Source organism: Corvus hawaiiensis, chromosome 7 (assembly GCF_020740725.1).
Source record: "Corvus hawaiiensis isolate bCorHaw1 chromosome 7, bCorHaw1.pri.cur, whole genome shotgun sequence".
Lineage (NCBI taxonomy): Eukaryota > Metazoa > Chordata > Aves > Passeriformes > Corvidae > Corvus > Corvus hawaiiensis.
In genome coordinates this window covers 38,712,451-38,732,061 of record NC_063219.1, presented here as the reverse complement: position 1 = coordinate 38,732,061, position 19,611 = coordinate 38,712,451, and the positions used below count along the sequence as shown (strand labels likewise).

Here is a 19,611-nt window from a genome sequence, read left to right as displayed (position 1 = left end):
TAACACTTTGTACTTCCTGCAGGAAAATCAATAGGGGCTTCCAAGCAGAGCAGGAAAATCAACTGGGGCTTCCAAGCAGAGCAGCTTGGCCAACATTAACATTGATTTTTCTGGGAATGAAGAGACAGCTCTCTGAAGTTCTCCAGTTTTTGACCAACTCCAGAAACCACAAGCTCTGGATTTCCAACACCTGGAGGAGCCCCAGAGATGCATCCAGGCTGATCCCAGCGGGACTCACCGCTGGCCAAACATCAGGGTGGACTTGGTCTCTGCCTCGTTGAACACGGAGGGGGAGCAGCAGATGACAATGGTGGTCCTGCAGTTCCCACCCAGGGAATCCTGGAGGATCCGGGTCATTTTGCTGTCTCGGTAGGGAACGTGGGTTTTCTAATCCAGATACAAGGAAGAGACAAGAACAGTTCTTTTAAACAGAGCAGTAAGGGAGAATGTGAGGCCAGGAGGAACGGATCTGAAGCACACAGTTGTTCTGATTGTGCCAAGGTTTGATAACCAGCGACATCACAGAGAATTAATTCCTTATCTCGGGCAGAACAGCCAAAGTGTCACTGGTTTGTGGCTGGTCAGCCAATGTTTTCTCCCTTCAGAACTGAAATGTGAGCTCCTTTTTCTCCCGTGGATGGCAAAGAAACAGATAAATAAAAGCCCCTGGGCACCCCCACGGACAGGATTACTCACAGTTCCCTCAGCCAGCGCCGAGATCACGTTGCCCAGAGCAGACAGAGACTTATTGATATTTTTAGCTTCATCCAGAACAGCCCCCTCTGCTCCAGTTTTGCTGACCTGCCAAAGAGAGCAGGCGAGAGTCAGGCTCTGCTGGCAGCACACGAAGCCCCAGCCCCGCAGAGCTGTGCCTAAAGATGCTCCTGGACGAGCAAATCCCAGCTTAGCTCAGCATGGACGAGGAGAATTTTACATCAGCTTTTCTGTTAGCACATGCCTCTAATAATTCCACTTCTCTCCCACTCCAAGAGCAAGCTGTCCCTAATTTTATTCAGGGAGAAGTCTGTGCTCACTTGAGGACATTTGGGAAGCACCTCCAAGGCCAAGCTGTCCATACAGACAGGGAGCACCACATGGAGACTCTCAGTGGCCACCAAATGAGCATCTTGGCTCTGTATTTTGCTTGCACGGACCAAAAATATCAGGCCAGGTTTTGTTCGTGGCCACTGCCTCCTTTTGCAGGCCAAAAATGACACGTGGTGGAAAACAATCCATTTTCACACCAAGACAAATGTATCCTAAAAACTGCTAAATTCTATTTCAAACCATTCTAACTTGCTGGTATTTTTCCTTTCTGCTACCACGCAAATATAACAAAACGAGTAATTTTCCAAAGTATCCAAATGTAGGATAAAGCCACATATTTTTCATTAAATTAAAACTATCTGTACTTTCACCTAAAAATGACATAAAGTGAAAATAGTTGTGTCTTTTAGGAAGACAACCTACCCAGGAAACCCCAATCTCAGGTTTTCTGCACCATGTCCAGACATAACAAACCACAAAAGTTTATTTTTCAGAGAAGAGCAATGCCTGTCCAGGCCCTCACTTCGTAAACATCATAAAGAGCTTTTAATTTAACATTCATATGCAATCATTACCGTGATTAATTACTCTGACAAATCACTTCTGCATTGTACCCATGGGTTATCAATTAACATGTCACAATGAGCAACCCAAAATCCCAATAAACCTGATTTTGAACACTCCAGAAGACATCAGAATGAGAATTGGGAAACATTTTTGCATTGCAACACTACTCTGAACCTTTACTCTTTTGGTAAACAGATCAAAGTTATTTTTCTGGGGTTTATTTTTCTACATTGGAAAGCAGAAATAGTCACCACAATCAAGATTCAGGGAGCTTCAAGGAGACTTGAAAACTGCATTAACTGCTGGTATTTCATCCATTTAATATGTGAAATAATTACAGAAAAACCTAGAACCAGGACATGACAATACGAGCAAGTGACAACATCTAATTTCATAAATTATATAAAAATTACATTCCTTTTTCCAGCTCCACAGATGTAAATGTAAAGCTATATAAAAGTACACTGGTTCAGCTCACTCCATTATAAATGCAGACCTTGGGGGGTTGCCTTTCACACCAATAATTCTGATCTGCTCCTTTCCTCCAGCCCGCATTAACCAAAAAATTACAACAGCCCTATTAATGATAATCTAAGGTGAGAGTTCTGTGAAACCTCTCTGAAACAACCTCACATCCTCAGTGTGGTGATCCCAGTGGGAGCAGTCCAGGAGAAAGGAGAATTTACCTTCTCACTCCCAGCCAAGTCCACCAGGTAGAGCTTCCCACTGAGCTTCTTCTCCGTTTCCACATTCTCCTGTTTGATGTTAATGAGGAAGATGCTGTGGCTCCTCGAGCTGTGCTCATTCATATCTGCAACCACAGGTCAGGGCTTTTGTTTAAATGCCTTTCATGGTTTGTTTAAATGCCTTTCAAACCTGGCAGGGAATTCCATCCCATCCGAGCTGGCCCATGGCTACCAAATTCCAAACCCCAAAGAAGTTGGGCAGGTCCTGGTGTGACTCTGGGAGGGGATCTCACATTTAGGCAAAGTTTTCATCCAAACCACACTGTTTAGACCCAAATGTCACTTTTTTATTGCTTACCTAGGTGAAAATCCCCCTTTGCCCAGGTCACAGGTAAAACACAGTTGCAGTTTCAGCTGCCACTTAAAAATAAGTTTGATTGTAACCAGGTTATGCTGGAATTTCATAAAGTAGCAACAAGAAAATACTAAGAATCAAGGAACCACTTTCTCACTCAGCAAATCAGTATTTGGGTATTTTTTGTTAAAATAGCAGGAGCAATGGGAGGAAATGTTGCTCAGAACAAATGTCTATCAGTATGATGGCAAAAAAAGCAATGTAATATTTACCAAAGCAAGAAGGCAGGGACAGAGAAGAGAAAGGAGTTAACCAGGGCATCAAAAGAAATCAAATTAAATTAAAATTAAAAACAGAAACACAAAAAACTCCAAATATACCCAAAATACCACCCCACCACCAAGAATTTCTTTACGAACTGAGGTTCTGCCAAGGTGACTGCTTGGACCAGGGACATCTTCCAGTACAAATTTGGGAACAGACCCTTTTACCCCCATTCATGCAACACAACATCAACAAGTTTGGATTCTTTTGGGGTTTAATTCCTGAAGATTTGTTTGTTTTGCCATCACTGGAACCCAATCCAAGTCACTGCTTTGCTGGGATAAACAGGCAGAGGCTGAAAATTGCCCTATGCTCTCTGGCTGCTGTTTGACCAGGGAATTGCAGCCCAAAGGAACATGTAAGTACATCATTTTAGCTCTTTGTAATTCCAAAATATCTTCAGTCTGAGCCCAAATCTGTGCTGTGATGTTTTATGGAGCAATTCCAGTTCACGCCACGCCTTAAATTCAGAGTTCAGAGCTGACAGTCAGTGGAGGTTCTGTACAAAAGTACAGTCAATTGATTGAAAGTGTTATCATTCCAGCAGCATTACATCGTTCACAGACTAACTCTGAGTCCTTGGTGGACAGGAGGGATCAATAAATCCCTTGGAAGCACAACCACCCCCTCTGGAGAGCCAGAGAATCCATGGACACTCACTTGTCACTGCCACGTGCCGGTTGGCCTTCCCTTCGTCGATGACATCCAGGACTTCTTCAGGACTGGATACGAATCTTTCTGTACAACCCTGGGGACAGGCAAGTCAGCAGTGTTTAGCAGGAATGAATCAGGAGTGTTTAGCAGGAGGAGCATTTAGCACTAATGAACAAAATAATTAGGAGAACCATCAGCATCCCACAGGATCGTTGGCGAGGCAATGGACCCGAACGTGCTTTAGGGTGATTTTCACGGGGAACTTGGGAGCCAATTTTTTTCCACAAGATTAAAGACTCGGTGAAATCCAAACACACAGCACGAAATTTTCCATGGGAAACATGGAGTGATACAACACATACTCCTAATTCAGGTTAGATTTCACACCCAAGTTAATTTTTCCCCCTCAAACTACAAGACAAAATGCAAAGTCCTTCTCTCTTCATGCAACAGCACTGAATAATTTAATTTTATGGGGTTTTTTTGCTCCTCAGGCTGAGAATAAACAGAAAAATATTATATATCTATCATTTAGGCTCACATATGTTCATGTCAAACGTATTGCATTCAAGTGAGGGCCTAGAAAGTCGTACAAGTAATTCCTAACCCAACCAATCTGTTCTGAGCTCTTGCGAGATTACAGCATCCACGCAGCAAAATATTAAAGAACAAAATTCCTCAGGTTGTTCTCTTTCATATCTGACATGAAAGGGGAATGTGAATACTTAAAATTTAACAGCATCCTAACAAAATGGCAACGTTCAAAGCCAGGAAAATAAAACAAACATGATTCAAGCCCATTAATATTTCAGGAAACTTGTTTAAACCCAGGAACCAACACAGCCTGAACATTCAAGGCTTCAAACAGGAGTTGAATTATTTCAGCAAACACGCTGGATGCAAATGGAAATGTGTAAATAAATGCACATGTGGGAAAGAATGAAAAGCTGAGGATTAAATTATTCTTTTACCTTAACATATGGGACTCTGTTTTTATCTTCATGTACAGCGAGGTTTGTCTTTGACACTGGAAAAGACGTGCAGATCATCAGGAATATTCCAGAGGTGATAAATAACGTGTCAGCTCCAGGCATGACAGACACATTTTGGGGATGGGAATTTGTAAATGAGGTCTGCAGTCACTCCCCACTCCTTATGAACCTCTAATATTTCTGACACATAGAAGTTGTTCCCTACTCTGTCAGTCTTGTACCTGTTTATTTATAGTCAACTTCAGGGCACAAAACCTTTTGTTTATTGCTTAGGTGAATCAAATAAGCCCAGACTAAGCTGGGTTTTGGCAAAGCAGAGGAGACAGGAGAGCAGCCTGGGATTCAGAACAGCTCAGTGTCACATTTACAGTCATTTCTACATTTACAGTCACTTCTACATTTACAGACATTTCTGTCCTCACACTGATTAACAAATTCACCTTCATTAACACACAACATGCAGAGGTAGAGGCATGAACTGTGCAAGAAGCAGATCCTCCCCACCAAACTGCCTGACAGAAGCAAGGGATAATTCTAAAACACTCCCTGCATTTTGGAATCAGTTTTTCTTGAGGAACACACACATGGCCAAGGAGGCCCAGCCCTGCCTTGCAGGCTGTGAAATCCTCAGCGCCCTCTGATTCAGAACGAAGCTCGTGCTCTGCAGAGGCAGGTGCACAGGAGACAGATCAGATGATTTAAACTGCAAAATTCTCCTGCTCAAACCCTGGCACACAGTTTAAATTTAATCCCCTCCCAAATAAAGTCAGTTTCCCCTCAGGCTTTGGTTCAAAGCTCTGCATGAAGCCAAGGCGCTCAGTCACGTAAGAAGCACAGAACTTACCATCAAGTAGGTCCCTTATTTTGTCCAAATATATCTCAAAGTAGGAAACCTAATTAAATAATCACAAACATTACAGATTTAAACGTTGCTGATTTAATGTATTGCTGTCTCTGTGTTTCCACCCCTGTCAAAGCACCAAAGTAAAAATAAAATCCCACCTCCCACACAGTTTGAATTACATCTTTCGTGAGAGCACGCTTGTGTCTTGAATGATTTACAAGCCATTGATCTTTCTCCATTTATCAATGATTCATCAGGAAAGTACACAAAAAAACCTTCAGGCAAATCTTCTCTTCTTTTTTTTTGGGTAACACAGGCAGAATTGACAAAAACATTGAGCTGAATCAAACCAATCCAGCTCCCGCCACACCTGTGCAGCTGCGCCATGAGAAGGGTCGGGTTTGAGGACTGTAGAAGATTGTACATTGATTTTCACCCCCACAAAAGCAGAGAGCACCTTTACCATACAATTTCCATAAGCCTCAGCAATACATATGAAATTAAACTTTTAAATGAAGCACACGTGACGGTTCTGCCTTGAATCAAACCCAAGGAAGAAAATGAAAATGAGCTCTGCTGTAACAAAGAGAGACAATTGTCCTCAAGAAAAAAAAAATTAAGGAGAAGGAGAATGAATGAATGAATGTATGAATGAATGAGTTTCCTAATAAAAGGGTATTTGACTCACAGAAGCAAACAGAAATATGTGAGGGGAGTAAGGTCTAACCCTTCCCTAATTCAGGTTTATCCAGATTATTCAGCAGGAAAGGCTGCGTTCCAGGTATCAATGAACTCCTGGTATTTAGTGAAGTCTCATTTTCTCTCATCTGAAGAATAATGTCTGGGCTTTTTATACAGGGGAGTTGATCTTTCCATGTAACAACTGCTATTAAATACAGATATATTTTGCTTTTGTGCCTTTACTTCCCCATTTAAAGCCCTCCTCTGGACCAGCTGACTCCAAGAGCCCACTTAGGCCAGACTTAATATTGCACATTGAAAACCAACACACGGAGGAGAGACCAAATTCTAAATGGATCCCCACTAGAGAGAGAGGGGGAAAAAATGTTATTAATTTTCAGTGCTGGCTCAGTTATTAGAAGAGTTTGGTTAAACCCTGGCTGCTGATGACAGAACACTTCTCTCCCTGACAGCTCCTTGTACAACCACTCTCTGCTGCTCAGGCAGCTTTTCTGGGAGAGATTGATCAGCTCTGGTGGGAAACCACTGGAACAGTGCTGGCAGAACGTGGTTTCCAACATGACACACCAGGAGTTTCCCATGACTTGGGGTCCCCATCTCTTGGTATCCAAGGGCTGTCGCGTGGAATTGCAGCAGCCCCGGGAAAGCTTTCCAGAGGAGGGGAGGGAATCTGTGCCACTCCTGTGGGAATTCAGAGGGGTCTCTCCATCTTTTACAATCTAAGGTCTCTGCAAGTATTTCGTGGTTTGTTTGTAGTATTTTTTCTGCCTGTACCTCATTGCTGAGAAGGTTCCCAATAAATGACTGAGCCCTTCCAGAAGCTGGTTCAGAGGTGCAAGGTTATTAAAATAAATACACAAATATTCCCCCAGGAGCACTTCTAACAATTTAACGCAAATAGCACTAAAAATAGCACTTATCTCTAACTTTTAGGCACAGAAAGGACAGAGAGCTCCATTCTCAGTGAGCAGCAGGAGAAGGGAGAATGTTTTTACATCTATCTGCGCTCAGCTACCGAAGTATTTAGGCCTGGTTTTGTTTTGGGGCAGGGATGACACAGAGAGCTCCTTTTCCCTGCAATCCATGGCCATTTTACTGATGTCTGCTTGGAAAGAAGCTGCAGCCTGACCCTGGCTCTGCCAGATGGACCAGTGCCCCCCACGGCTGACAGCTCCCCGGGACACTGGATGGACAGTGGGAATTAAAGGTCACTCCGAAGCATTTGGGACATCACATGGCTGGGATGAAGGAAGGGACATGGAAAAACATGGCAGCTGTTCCTTGGACCTCCATCAGAAGGAGCCTGCGCACCAGGAATTCAAAAATCACTTCTAAACATCCTTCCATGGACTGCCCAATCTTCCCCCACTTCCAACCCCACATCCTTGAGATAGGATGTCAGTCTTTTCCCAAATGTCCTGCAGCTCCATGGGATTTCTGGTCATACCCAGTGGGGTCCAATCTCTGGAGAAGCTGCAGTTAATCAATATTTGGCCACCCAAAGGGTGGTTCCAGCAAACCTGAGCCAGACACACACTCCAGAAAAAAATTCCAGTAGCTGCATGAGGTGATTTCTAGGAAGTACCCTCAGTAATAAATACTGGATTTTGAGTTACAAAAGGGATGGAGGAGAAAACTCCCCCCACAACATTCCAAGGCAGATTTTCCATGGATTTCCTCCCCTTCGACCCATTACATAACATGTCACTCCACATTTACCTTTATGTGGAACTCCAGGTTCTCATCCATGGAGTAGATGTGATCAAAGATGTCGTGTGCAATTCTGGGGATGATTCCCATGAGCTGAGGGTCGTGCAGTTTTCCCTGCGGACACAAAACCCAATGGTAACTTGGGAATCGTCCCTCAGGGACAAGACAGGAGGGAGATTTATCCAAACTTCCCTCTTCCAGAGGGTCCCTATGAACGTTTATTGCTCTGGGGAGGGGTTAACTTGATGTTAGTGCTCAGAGAAGGTGTCAGAACCAACTCCACACCTTGGAATTCCTCACCCCATGGAGAACCCCTTTGTCCTGTCAGCTCCTGCTGCTGTTTCCACTCTCACCCTCTGACTGACAAGCACAACAAACATCCAACTCACAGCCAGATTCTCCCTGTAAAGCAGGATTTTGGGAATTTGTCAGTGACAAGAAGCATTGAAACATCCCATTCCTCCTTCCTGCTATGCTGGGGGAAGATCTGAGTGATGGGGATTTGAGGATTCCAGTCCAATTCCAATTCCAGTTCCAACTGGAGCTCACTGGCCCTACTGCCAGGGAGCCATGCCTCACAAACACTCCTGCTTTCCATATTCCTCTGCACAACCACCTTCCCCTGTTCCTCCAGGAACTGAGGATTAACTCATCCCAACAATTTCCCTGCGTTGCTCTCCCAGGCACGTCTGGGAGAGGCAACGCCACGGAAATGGGAACAGAAACCACATTTTGAGACAAAACCCTTCTCTGACCACAGCTCACACTGAAATGCTGCTTCCAAACGTTCCATGAAACTGCTTAAATATGCACTAACAAGTCCACAGACGAAGATTCCATCAGAACACTGTGTCTGGAATCTCTGGCACACCTCTGGGATAAATCTTTGTCCAATTAAAACTGCCCACGTCAGCACAAAAAAGATTCTTATTTTAGAAAAATATAGCAGGTAACCACACAATTCCCAGTCATGGGAGGTCAGATTTGATCTGGAATTGCTAACTTTTTTTTTTTACCTTTTTTTTTTTAGCAAAATAGAAGAAAATCACGCACGTGTGTATGTGGTTTTTATTATGTTTGTCAGTGACCAGTGGGTCACACTGACCTGTTTTCCCACTTTTTCAGCTTTTATTAGCATCCTTAAATATAGTGAAAAATATAGATATTATATATATAAAAAATAATATATAAAATAGGTAATATATAAGTATATTCTATTGATATAGAAATATATTGTGTTAATATATAATTGTATTAATATATAATTATATTATGTTAATATATAATTGTATTATGTTAACATATAATTATAGATATATTATAAGATATAATAATAAATAATAGACTATAAATAATATATAATACATAAAAATTCTGGCCTAAAATACAGGCTAAAATATAAATTTTAGCCACTGCCTTGTTTAGCCAAAGCCGGTGGAATGGCAGTGAATTTCCCAGCACCAGCCAGGGATGAAGGCAATTTCACACAAAGAACTGACACCACCTCTCCCTCCACCCCAGAGCTTGTGGTTAAAGCACTGATTGGGTTCCTGCCCCTGAATTCCACAAACATCTTGAGGGAGGAAAAAAAAAAGGGATAAATCAGCTCCATTGCTGACTGCATTCCCTACAAAGCAGCACTCAGCTGGAGCTAAACCGTGAATATTTTATTTATGTTATACAAATCACATCCCCTCCTGCAGCAGTTAAACCCTACACCACACCCAACATCTCATTGAGCTGCTCCAAAACTAAAAAGTCCTCCCCATCTGAGGCACCATTTTATTTCAGATTATGAGAATGGGGAAAAAAAAGGTAATTAATTAAATTAAATCCTTGAGGAAGGGGAAAACTTGAATATACGAACACCCCCCAAGACTTTGTTCTCCCTTGCTCCACCACACCGTGAGCGCAGCCCCATTTCCACACTCTCCATCCCTTCTCCCTGGAGAAACCCCTGAAAATCTCACTGGAACCAACTCTGTGTTGCTGCTCAGGGAGTTTTCCCTAAGAGGGGAAAGGAGCTTTTCCTAAACTGGGATAAACAGGGATTTGCTGGGATTCCTTCAGGGCGCTCAACTCCAACCCAAGCTGTGCCTACACTCCAAAGCACAGCAGAACACGGAATTCCTAAGGCAGCCACAAAACCAGGAACGCTCCAGCCACTTCCCTGCAGTGGTTTTGGTGGAGCTGGATTTTACCTCAGCCAGAGGAGCCTTCAGATTCCAACTTGTGCTGCAGAGACCTCTGGCAGCACCAGGTAAACCTATCCCTTAAAAATTTTTCGGAAGTGACAATAAATGCATTTAATTAAATATTCTCACAAGCCCCATGGTAATTGTATTTTCCTTTCCACAGCTCCTCTAGCTCAGAGGAGAAATCCAGGTGTAAAACCTGAAGGGTGAGGGACACTCAGCCACAGCTGCCACTGTTTAAATCAGTAGAAATTTCCGTGGATTTACATTCAAACAAGAGGGGATGGAAGTGGATTCCACTTTTATGTATAGAATGGTTTGGGTTGGAAGAGACCTTACAGCTCATCTCAGTCCATGGGCAGGGAATCTCCCACTGCAAGAGAGGGACCAGAAACAGGAAGGCAAGAACAAGGACAAGGTGGGCTGGAAAGCTGGAATTAAAAATGGAAAGAAACCACAAATATTCTCATGGATTCTGCTGTAACCTCACGGAAAAAGGGGTCGGAAAACTGTGGTGCTGCTGCCACTGCAGCTGGGAAATTCCTCCAAAGAGTTCTCTGCTCGTTAAAGCTCAGATTTTAATAAAAACAGTAATTTCCACAGGTGAAGGGCAACATTTGAGGCAGAGCTGGTTTCATTCAGGATGTTGATACAGTAACACCGATTTAGGGGGACCGAGCACTGAAAGCTCTGCTGTGGGTCAAAGCCCATCAATTTAATTTATGGTAAAAAAAAAAAAGGTGTTTTTTCAAGTTTTATCCTGCTATTCAGGCAGCAAAGAAAGATCTGTGCCTGTCAGAAAGGCTGACCTAGCTGTGTTCTAGCCCCATGTCCTGGTGGAGCTTAACACCAACACTGTGAAGCATTTCCCATTTCCCATTTCACAGAAAATCCCCCGTAACAGCTTTTCCAAGAGGATTTACTATTTCTTCAACTTCAGACTATTTTTTTCCCCCTTCCACAACACACTTTAGCAACTTCACAAGAGGATGTAAGGCTAAGAGGGGGATTAAAGCTGAATATAGACTTGATTCCACTTTGAAACGACAGCTTTTCCTTTATTAAAGGAGGAAAACAGCCGTTTTTCCACGGTCATTTCCTTTATCGCCGCTCGGAATTCTGAATATAAATTGGCTTTAGGAGATCTTTCCCAGGCCATGTGGAAGCACCAGCTCGAGCCCTGCAGACATTTTGATTTAATTACACCCAGAGCTGGTGGATTACTCAAGGATTGTGCCATCTGTGAGGCCTGAGCCAGTGATTTCCCCCCCTCCTCTCAAGGACAGACTTAATTAGACACCACTGATTGCACCCTCCAGGAATGCAGCGATTTTCCCAAGGCCCCGTGGCTCCCATTGTCCTTTAACCTTCAGGTTTGGTGGCTCACCTGTGGTAATTGTGGAACAAAACCACGGGGTGCTGCTGAACCCAGGAAAACTCAGTTTTAACTCCCCCAGAGCCCAGCTTTGCTGAGCTGAGATGTCCCAAGCCACAGACACCCAGTTTGGGGAGGAGCAGCCTCATGCAAGGATGAAATCCTTGGAATTCAGCAGGAATACCTAAATATCTTCTGCCTGACCCAAAAAAAAAAACCCAAACCACAGGAAAAGCCCTGCTCTGTCACCCTCAGAGCAGCAGGAACATGAACAGACTCAGCATTTCAGCCCCTGGAATTTGCTGTAATTCCGTGCCCTTCTCCAAGAATTCCAACCCCATCCGTCTGTGCTGCAGGATGCCAGAGGGGCATTCCCAGAAGGAGACTGCAAATGAGAAACCCAAGAACCAAGGCAGGAATTTCCCTAATCCTGCAGTGCCAGGGAACTCCGCAGACTTTTACTGCTGCTCTCATCCGTGGATTCACAAACCCCACTCAAACCCTTTAAAACACAAACATTCCTGTAATGACAAACAAGGAGAAACCACACCTGATGTGTTCTGCTCACCGTTTGCTCCAAATAAATCTGGGATTTACTCAGATATCTGTGGAAAAACCTTGGGAAAAAATCCACATTGACTGAACTGCTGAAGGCAGGAGGAGCTGAACATTCCCAAATCCCTTTTTCCATGTTTCTCCCAGCTCAGAGCTCCAGGGATCTGCCCTGCCCAGGTAATTGGCACATGGAATTTTCCTCCTCCCCCCAAACTGGTTTGATTTTGCCCCTGTACCTCCATAGTGTGTGTTTTTCCTGATGAGGTCTGTCCATAAGCAAAGATTGTGCCGTTGTAGCCTTCCAGAACATCTGCAAGGAGAAGGAAAACAAAACTTTTTAATGACATCCTCAAGCTGAATTATCAGCATTTTTTAAGTCTTTAAAGTGTTGGAGCTGAATTAGGAAGTAGTTTGGGCAATAAAGAATGGGGAAAATATAAGATATTGAGATAATTTTAGGCCACAAAAAATCGTTATAAAATCTAAATTAGAGAATTTTAGAATTATTGGCATCTCTGTCACTCTCCTGGGAGAAAAACCTCTCTGGACATCAGATATCATCCAAACACATCTGTGGAACACAGGGAAGAAAAAGCTGAACTGCATTTAAAACCATCAGGCACCCTGGAGAAAATCAGACAAATTCCCAGATACTCCTTATTATAAATTCACATTCTATTTCCTACTTCTGTATCACAGTTCACGGCCTCATTAATTTCCAAGCCTGTCTGCAAAGCAAGAAGAAAGTCAAATGAACAGGAATTTGAAAACCAGCTTCTCTCAGGGCAGAATGAATCATTTGATACTGGATTCAGATATCAAAATATTGACTTTGCAGTGACTGCCCACTTCCAGCAGTCTGGGAGGGCTGTAAATTGTATTTGTGATGTTTCCCATCCTCTGGATCTCCATTAATAGAGGTTTCTAGGCAAAGGAAAAAATGAAATTAATTAGATTATAGATGATATGTCATATAGATGGCATTTACATAAATACACAAATAATCCCCTTATTTGCAGCTCCATGTAGGTGCTCCAGACAGGAAGGAAGATTGAATAAGATACAGTAGAAAAATAGAAAAAGAGTCTTGAACTCAAAAGACAGTGACAAAGTTAGAGGCCATAATTACTGTCCTTCTGGAATTAACATTTTTAATTAACATCCTCAGCTGCCCACAAAAATAGAAACACTGCTTGCTTTAAGGAAACAAAGTTTAAAATAATTGATTATCAATAATTATGGGATGGATAAAAAAAATCCAGTTGTACTATTCCATAGGAGTTTATTACTACTATTTCATCTTCCTGCCAAATTTGGTTGATTTTTTTTTTTTAAATAGCTTGAATTAAAAACAAGAAAGTGAAAAAAAAGAAAAAAAAAAGGGTTATTATCTCCAGGTAAATGCAAGGTACCAACTGAGCTCACAGCCAAGGGGGAAAATAACCTGATTAATCAACTGTTATGTAAGAAAATTGTTCAGAATTTGCATCAATATTTGCATTTTGCTGGAGGAAGCAGAGATAAGTCATTTACCTTCTCAATTAGCAAAAAATACCTTATCCTATTAAGGAAAAAAAATAGCCCTCTGCATCACCTGCAGTGAAAACAAGTCAGAGGTGTCAGTATTGAGGTTATTTTTGTTGGAAGATTTTCCACCTGAAGTCATTTATGGGCCATCTGTGCACTGAATCCAGAGAGAAACAGCCCCAGACAGAAAGAACAAAACTCCAAAGGGAGGGGGAAAAAATCAGATTAACAAAGGGACTGAACCAAGATCAGGTGGGATTTTTAAGTAATTCCCAGAAAAAAAGGAAGTCTGAGTGGTTTTGTCAACTCCTGGCCCACAGTGATTCCCAGTTTTTCCCCAAAATCCTCCTTCTGCCCCTCAGCTGCTGCCTTTTTTTCCTGAGGATGGACACAACAAACACATTCCCACAGCCACATTTTTAGCCCTGTACTTCTCTTTTTCACCCATCATCTTCCCCAATTCCCCATATTTACAACCAGAAAAGTCACTCAGCTCCCAGGTGGGAGCAACACCACCACCCAAAAAATCCTTTAAAGCCATTTTCTCCTCCTCCCAGGCCCACACACACGTGCACTGAGGTGCTCCAGTGCTCCCAGACATTCCCCCCTCCGTGGAATTGCAGGAAAAATGCAAAATCCAGGCCCACACGTGCACCTGGGTGGATTCAGGAGATAAAAACTGGGTTTTTGGGCAACAGAGAGCAATAGGAAGCAAAGCAGAAGTGGTGGCAATCACACCCTGTTGTCCCCTGGCAGATTTGGGGCTATTTGGGAGCTTTGGTTAAAAAGAAGCAATCCCCACTGGTGATTCCACACACATTTCCACTGCTGGCACTTTGGCCCTCAGGAGTCCCTTCCTCCTCCCAAAAACTCCCTGTTCCCCATGTTTCTCACGTCAGGAATGTGAAACACTTGGGCAGGGATGGAGCTGTTTGCTCAAACCTAATCCCAGGCCTTGTTTGGTAAAAACCCCCTCGTTTGGGTCATTCTGATTGTCAATATAGTTATTCCAAGCACTGCTCCAGGGCCAGCAGGCATTTTCTGGGATGGCAGGAATCACAGTGGAGCCATCAGCCATTCCATGGGAGCGCAGTGAAACCAGAGAGCAAACAGGAACCTTGGGAAGCTGCCTGGAAAACCCTCAGGGATTCATTCACACGGTGCCCCGAGTTGTGCCACACTCAGCCCCCCTTTCCATGCAGGAAATGACAGGGAATGCAGCCCATCAGGAACTTTTCACAGCCTGCACTTTATTAGGCTTTAAAATGGAGATTAAATGGAAGGAAATCTAAGTCCAGAGCTCTGGAGCTTCACTCCAGGGCTGCTGTGCTCTCCCTCCCTCCCTGTCTTGCCCTCTCCTCTTCCCCCTCTCCTTCCCATCCTTCACCTTCCTTGTTCTCTCCTTCTCTCTTTTCCCCCCATTTCTCTCTCCTTTTCTTCCAAACCTTCCCCTCACCAACCTTGCCTTTCAAAATACCTGGGAAGTCCAAATCAACCCACATGGAAAATACATTTGAGTGCTATTTTCAAACGGAATTTGGGAAGCATTTGCCTTTCTCTTTGGTTCATAAAGACAATTCAGTCAGTGATTCAGTTCTTCCCAATTCCTCTCGCAAAGGATTTTATTTCTCTCACCATTTTTGGAGGAAAACCAACTTCCAAAGGGGATATAAAGGCCCTCCACAAATTCACCAGCAGCACACCCTGTAGGATTGAAACAGCTCCCCAAACTTCCAGGCAGTGCAGTGGTGTGTCAGCAACCTGAACTAACGATCCCTGAACTCCACAAATCCAGTTTTTATTAAAGGCTCACCCATCTGAGGGCAGAGCTGCTGTAATCAGACCCCTCTGAGAAGAGGCAGCCGAGTTCTGACTCATTTCTGCTCTCCAACACCAAATAACTTTCCCTCTGGTCCTTCCCCCCATCACCTGGGCTGCCCCAGGTTGGGCTGCTCAAGGTTTTCTGAGTGAGCCAAACAAATTCCTGCAGAGCTGCTCCCAGGGTTTGGAGCAGGACCCCGAAACACCAAAATAAAAACCTTGGAGGGCACAGGGACACCCCACAAGGCCAGGGAACAACGAGGGTTCTGCTGATAACCCCTGGATGCTGCAGTGTGGTCACAAATCCAGCCCTGAGCTCCAGGAATGGTTGGACAATGTTCCCAGGCTCGTGGTGGGACTTTTGGGGTGTCCTGTCCAGGGCCAGGAGCTGCACTGATGATCCTGTGGGTGCTTTCCAGCTCAGCATATGCACAATTTTATGAATATGACCATGGATGGATCATCCAGCACCAGAACAAAGCGTGAGGGTGACTTCAGCACTGGGGGGGTTTGCCAGGTGATTAACATGCACCCCCAAAAAAAAGATTTTGCAGTGAAAATCTTAAAATTTCAACCATTTAGGAAGGTTTTGTTCCAAGAACTAGGGTGTTTTCCAAGAGGCATCTGTGTCCTCATTCCAGTTTTAAATTAAAGCTCTCTGCATGCAAAGCAACTCCCAAACCACGGCCTTCCCCACTCTCCTTCAATGATCCATCCTCCCACTCCATTATACAGATATTCCACACTCATCCTGGACTGAACAGTCTCACACTGCATGAAAACCACACTTTTTGTCCCTTATATCCCAAAAAACCAAGTGTTTGTGTGGAATAACAAGGAGAGAGTAAGGAACAGCTGTGCTGCAATTCCTTCAGCATTGATGGTTTTGCTTTTTTCCACACAGACAAGCCCTTAAAAAAAGGAAATGTTTGGAATTACTAATTACTAAACTCCCCTTCAGACATCCAAACATTCATTACCCGGTCTTTAAACAGCTTGAGGGCACAGAGACATCCTTTTCCCTCCCCCCAGGCAGGGACAATAAACAAAGACAACACCTACCTTTGACAATCTGCTTGGCACAGGCATTATAAACTTGTTCCTGGGTTGTGTTAGGAGGTAACACCCTGTCAAAGACGTAGGGCTTCCCTTGCTGCAAACAGAGGAGAAACTCCATGAGACAAAGAACATTCCAACCCCTTTATCATTCCAATCTGACATCCTGAAATGCAGCATTTCCCACAGAGGGAGCCATTCAGTGCACTGGACAGGACAATATCTTGCGGACTGAACAGATGTGACATTTTGGGTGCTCCAAACCCATCTTTTGTATGGCTGGCAAATAAAACGTGGCATATGTTCCCTGTGTGCTCACATGGGGGTCAGCAGCCACGGATGGGGGAGACAAGCAGCAGGAGCTGGATATTTCCTTCCCCTCCTGGGAATTGAGGGGAAATAGCTATGTAAAAACTGGGGGAATAATCCTGTAAATATTGGGGGAATAATCCTGTAAATATTGGGGGAATAATCCCGTAAATATTGGGGGAATAATCCTGTAACTATTGGGGGAATAATCCTGTAAATATTGGGGGAATAATCCCGTAAATATTGGGGGAATAATCCTGTAACTATTGGGGGAATAATCCTGTAAATATCGGGGCAATAATCCCGTAAATATTGGGGGAATAATCCTGTAACTATCAGGGCAATAATCCTGTAAATAATGGGGGAATAATCCCATAAATATCAGGGGAATAGCCATGTAAATACTGGGGGAATAGCCATGTAAATATTGGGGGAATAATCCCATAAATATCACGGGAATAGCCATGTAAATATCAGGGGAATAGCCGAGTAAATTTTGGGGGACTAATCTTGTAAATATCAGGGGAATAACCCTGTAAACACTGGGGCAATAGCCATGTAAATATTAGGAGAACAGCCATATAAATACTGGGGGAATAACCCTGTAAACACTGGGGGAACAGTCATGTAACTATAGGGGGAACAACCCTGTAACTATTGGGGCAGTAACCCTGTAAATACCTGCAGAAGCTCTGCAGTTCATTCCTACAAACCACTGAAAGCTGTGCTGTGAGAAAAGCCCAGAGCTGAGCTCAAGTTTGCAGGTCCTGAGTTCTGCTGAGGCCCAGGTGACCCAGAACGGTCCCAGTACGGTCCCAGTACCCTACTGGTTTCATCCCTATGCTAAACATGCAAATGTGTCACCAAAAGCACAGCTTGGAGCCAAAGCAGGCAGCCCATCACAGTTATGTCACCCTAAACTTGTATCATATTCAGAAAAGGTTGTGATTTTCATCCTCAGCACCAACAAATCACCTGACGCTGTGTGGGAGGCGCCCCGCAGTGACATCTGGAGCGGGACTGGTGCCACGCCGAGCTCCCCGATTCCCAAGTGACACCAGGAGTGACATTCCCACACGGATTCGCGGCGCAGCACAACCCGCGCTCTCAGAAAGCCTTGATCCCTCTTTGCAAGAACCGTAATTGCTCACAAGCCAAACACGCATCACCACCCCTAAAAACAGCCTCGTGTGACACTTCAAAGGCCCCTTCAGACAGAGCTCTGCTCCCCCAGCTGCACACCGCATTTAAAACACGAATCCTCTATCGAAAGCGACATCCTTCTCATCTCCCATCAAAGCTCCCGGTGTTCCCCCTTCTCCAAGACACCACTGAGGAGGCCTTCAAAGCTGAGGAGGTGGCTGGTACCCGGTGCCATGCTCAGCTGAGGGAGGTGCCACCGGTGCCACTCGCAGCAGCAGCTGCTCCAACGCTCCGCTCAATTAACCATTTTTGTCACGCTTTGATTCGACTTCAAGGGAGCAGATCAGGAGCTTCCACTCACCTGCTCCTTCAGCTCGGGGGAAAAGGAGGCAGGGAGGGGTTTGCCTGAAGTGTGTGTTGCTGCTCCATCCCGGGGTTTTGGAGTTCCAGGATGAGAAGGCAATTTCTGAGTGGTTTAGTGGGTAATTCCTGGGTGTGGGGCCACCCACGCAGCCCCTTGTAAGACACAAGCCTGGAGAGGCGACTCCCGATCCCAGATTTCCCCCATTCCCAGGAAAGTGGGGAGACCAGCCAGTACCTACCCCACACTCTGTTTCCTCACAGCTCCCCACACTGGGATGCTCCCAGCCAGCCAAAGCTCTGCACTCCCAGCATGAGCTGCCCTGCCCTGCTAGGAATATTCCAGAACCATTTCCCAAATGGAATTTTACCCCCTTACCCCAATTTTGCTCATCCCAAGCTCCAGGCAACAAAGCCAAAAAATCCCACAACCTCAAATATTCACTTATCCCATTTATTCCCTTCATGCTCGAGTTGAGGCTCAGAGAGCTGTCAGTGCCTCATCCCACCAAGGCAAACACAGCTCTGGTGCCATCAATCCAGCCCTTCCATGGAGCATTCCATGCCTGGAATGTCAGAGAGCCTGAAAAAAGAGTAATTCCATAATAACTGTGCTCCACGCAGCTGGAAGAGGCACTGCCTGCGAGTGGGATTTATCTGCCGGGCTGAAAAGCTCCAAGGGCAAAGCAGCAACTCCTAAAAGTGCTCCACAGGTCAGGTTTCCTCCTTTCAGGAGTTTTGTTTGGGAAGCTGAAAGGCTGGAAAAGCCATCACTGATATCTGAAGGAAATAAAGGAATGTGGGGGATCACAGAGCATCTTCACTGACTGCACAAAATGAGAGCAGTTGTAGGGCTTTGGGGGGTGGGTTTTGTGCTTCAAACCCACATGGATCTCATTCTTTGTTCAGGAGTTCCTGGCTGGATCTCTGATGTTGGGAAGATGTTGGGCTCTTCCTGTGTCACCCCACTCGAGCTTCCTGAGCCTTCCTCCTGTGCCACCAGCTCCTCGCTGCCACATCCACACAGCCCCAGGTTTTTATGTTTGGGATGGGGGTTTTCCTGTTTGTTTGGTTTGGTTTTGTTTTGGGGTTTTTTTGGTTTTTGGGGGTCTTTTGTGTTCTTCTTATGATCTCCTGAATTTCGAGAGGTTTTCCCCAAAGATAACAAAAGCCACATCCACCCTACAGAGGCAACACCCTCCAGATCCAAAGGGTTTGCCCCAAACCAGAAGGCAGCATGAGCAACCACGAATATCCCGATTTTCAGCGTGTTCCCTTTTCTCCCCGCTGTCACCTTCAGAAGTGACATAACTGCATTCATTTCGTTTTACCAAATGTAACTCATCCTGCATTAAACACCAAAATCAAGAGGTATAATTCAAGGAAGCA

At 44.5% G+C, this 19,611-nt stretch overlaps 1 protein-coding gene across 2 annotated transcripts in view; it reads right to left on the bottom strand.

Moving 5' to 3' along the window:
• Positions 1-19,611, bottom strand: part of KIF5C (kinesin family member 5C) — a 66,412-nt gene that overhangs the window by 30,163 nt on the left and 16,638 nt on the right. For both annotated transcript variants that reach the window (XM_048309112.1, XM_048309113.1), the window contains exons 2-10: positions 16,417-16,507; positions 12,243-12,316; positions 7,891-7,995; positions 5,470-5,518; positions 4,605-4,660; positions 3,640-3,727; positions 2,301-2,425; positions 697-801; positions 239-387 (exon numbers count right to left, since the gene is read on the bottom strand). In XM_048309112.1, the coding sequence (XP_048165069.1) occupies positions 239-387; positions 697-801; positions 2,301-2,425; positions 3,640-3,727; positions 4,605-4,660; positions 5,470-5,518; positions 7,891-7,995; positions 12,243-12,316; positions 16,417-16,507 (842 nt within the window). The remainder of the gene's footprint in view (positions 1-238; positions 388-696; positions 802-2,300; positions 2,426-3,639; positions 3,728-4,604; positions 4,661-5,469; positions 5,519-7,890; positions 7,996-12,242; positions 12,317-16,416; positions 16,508-19,611) is intronic.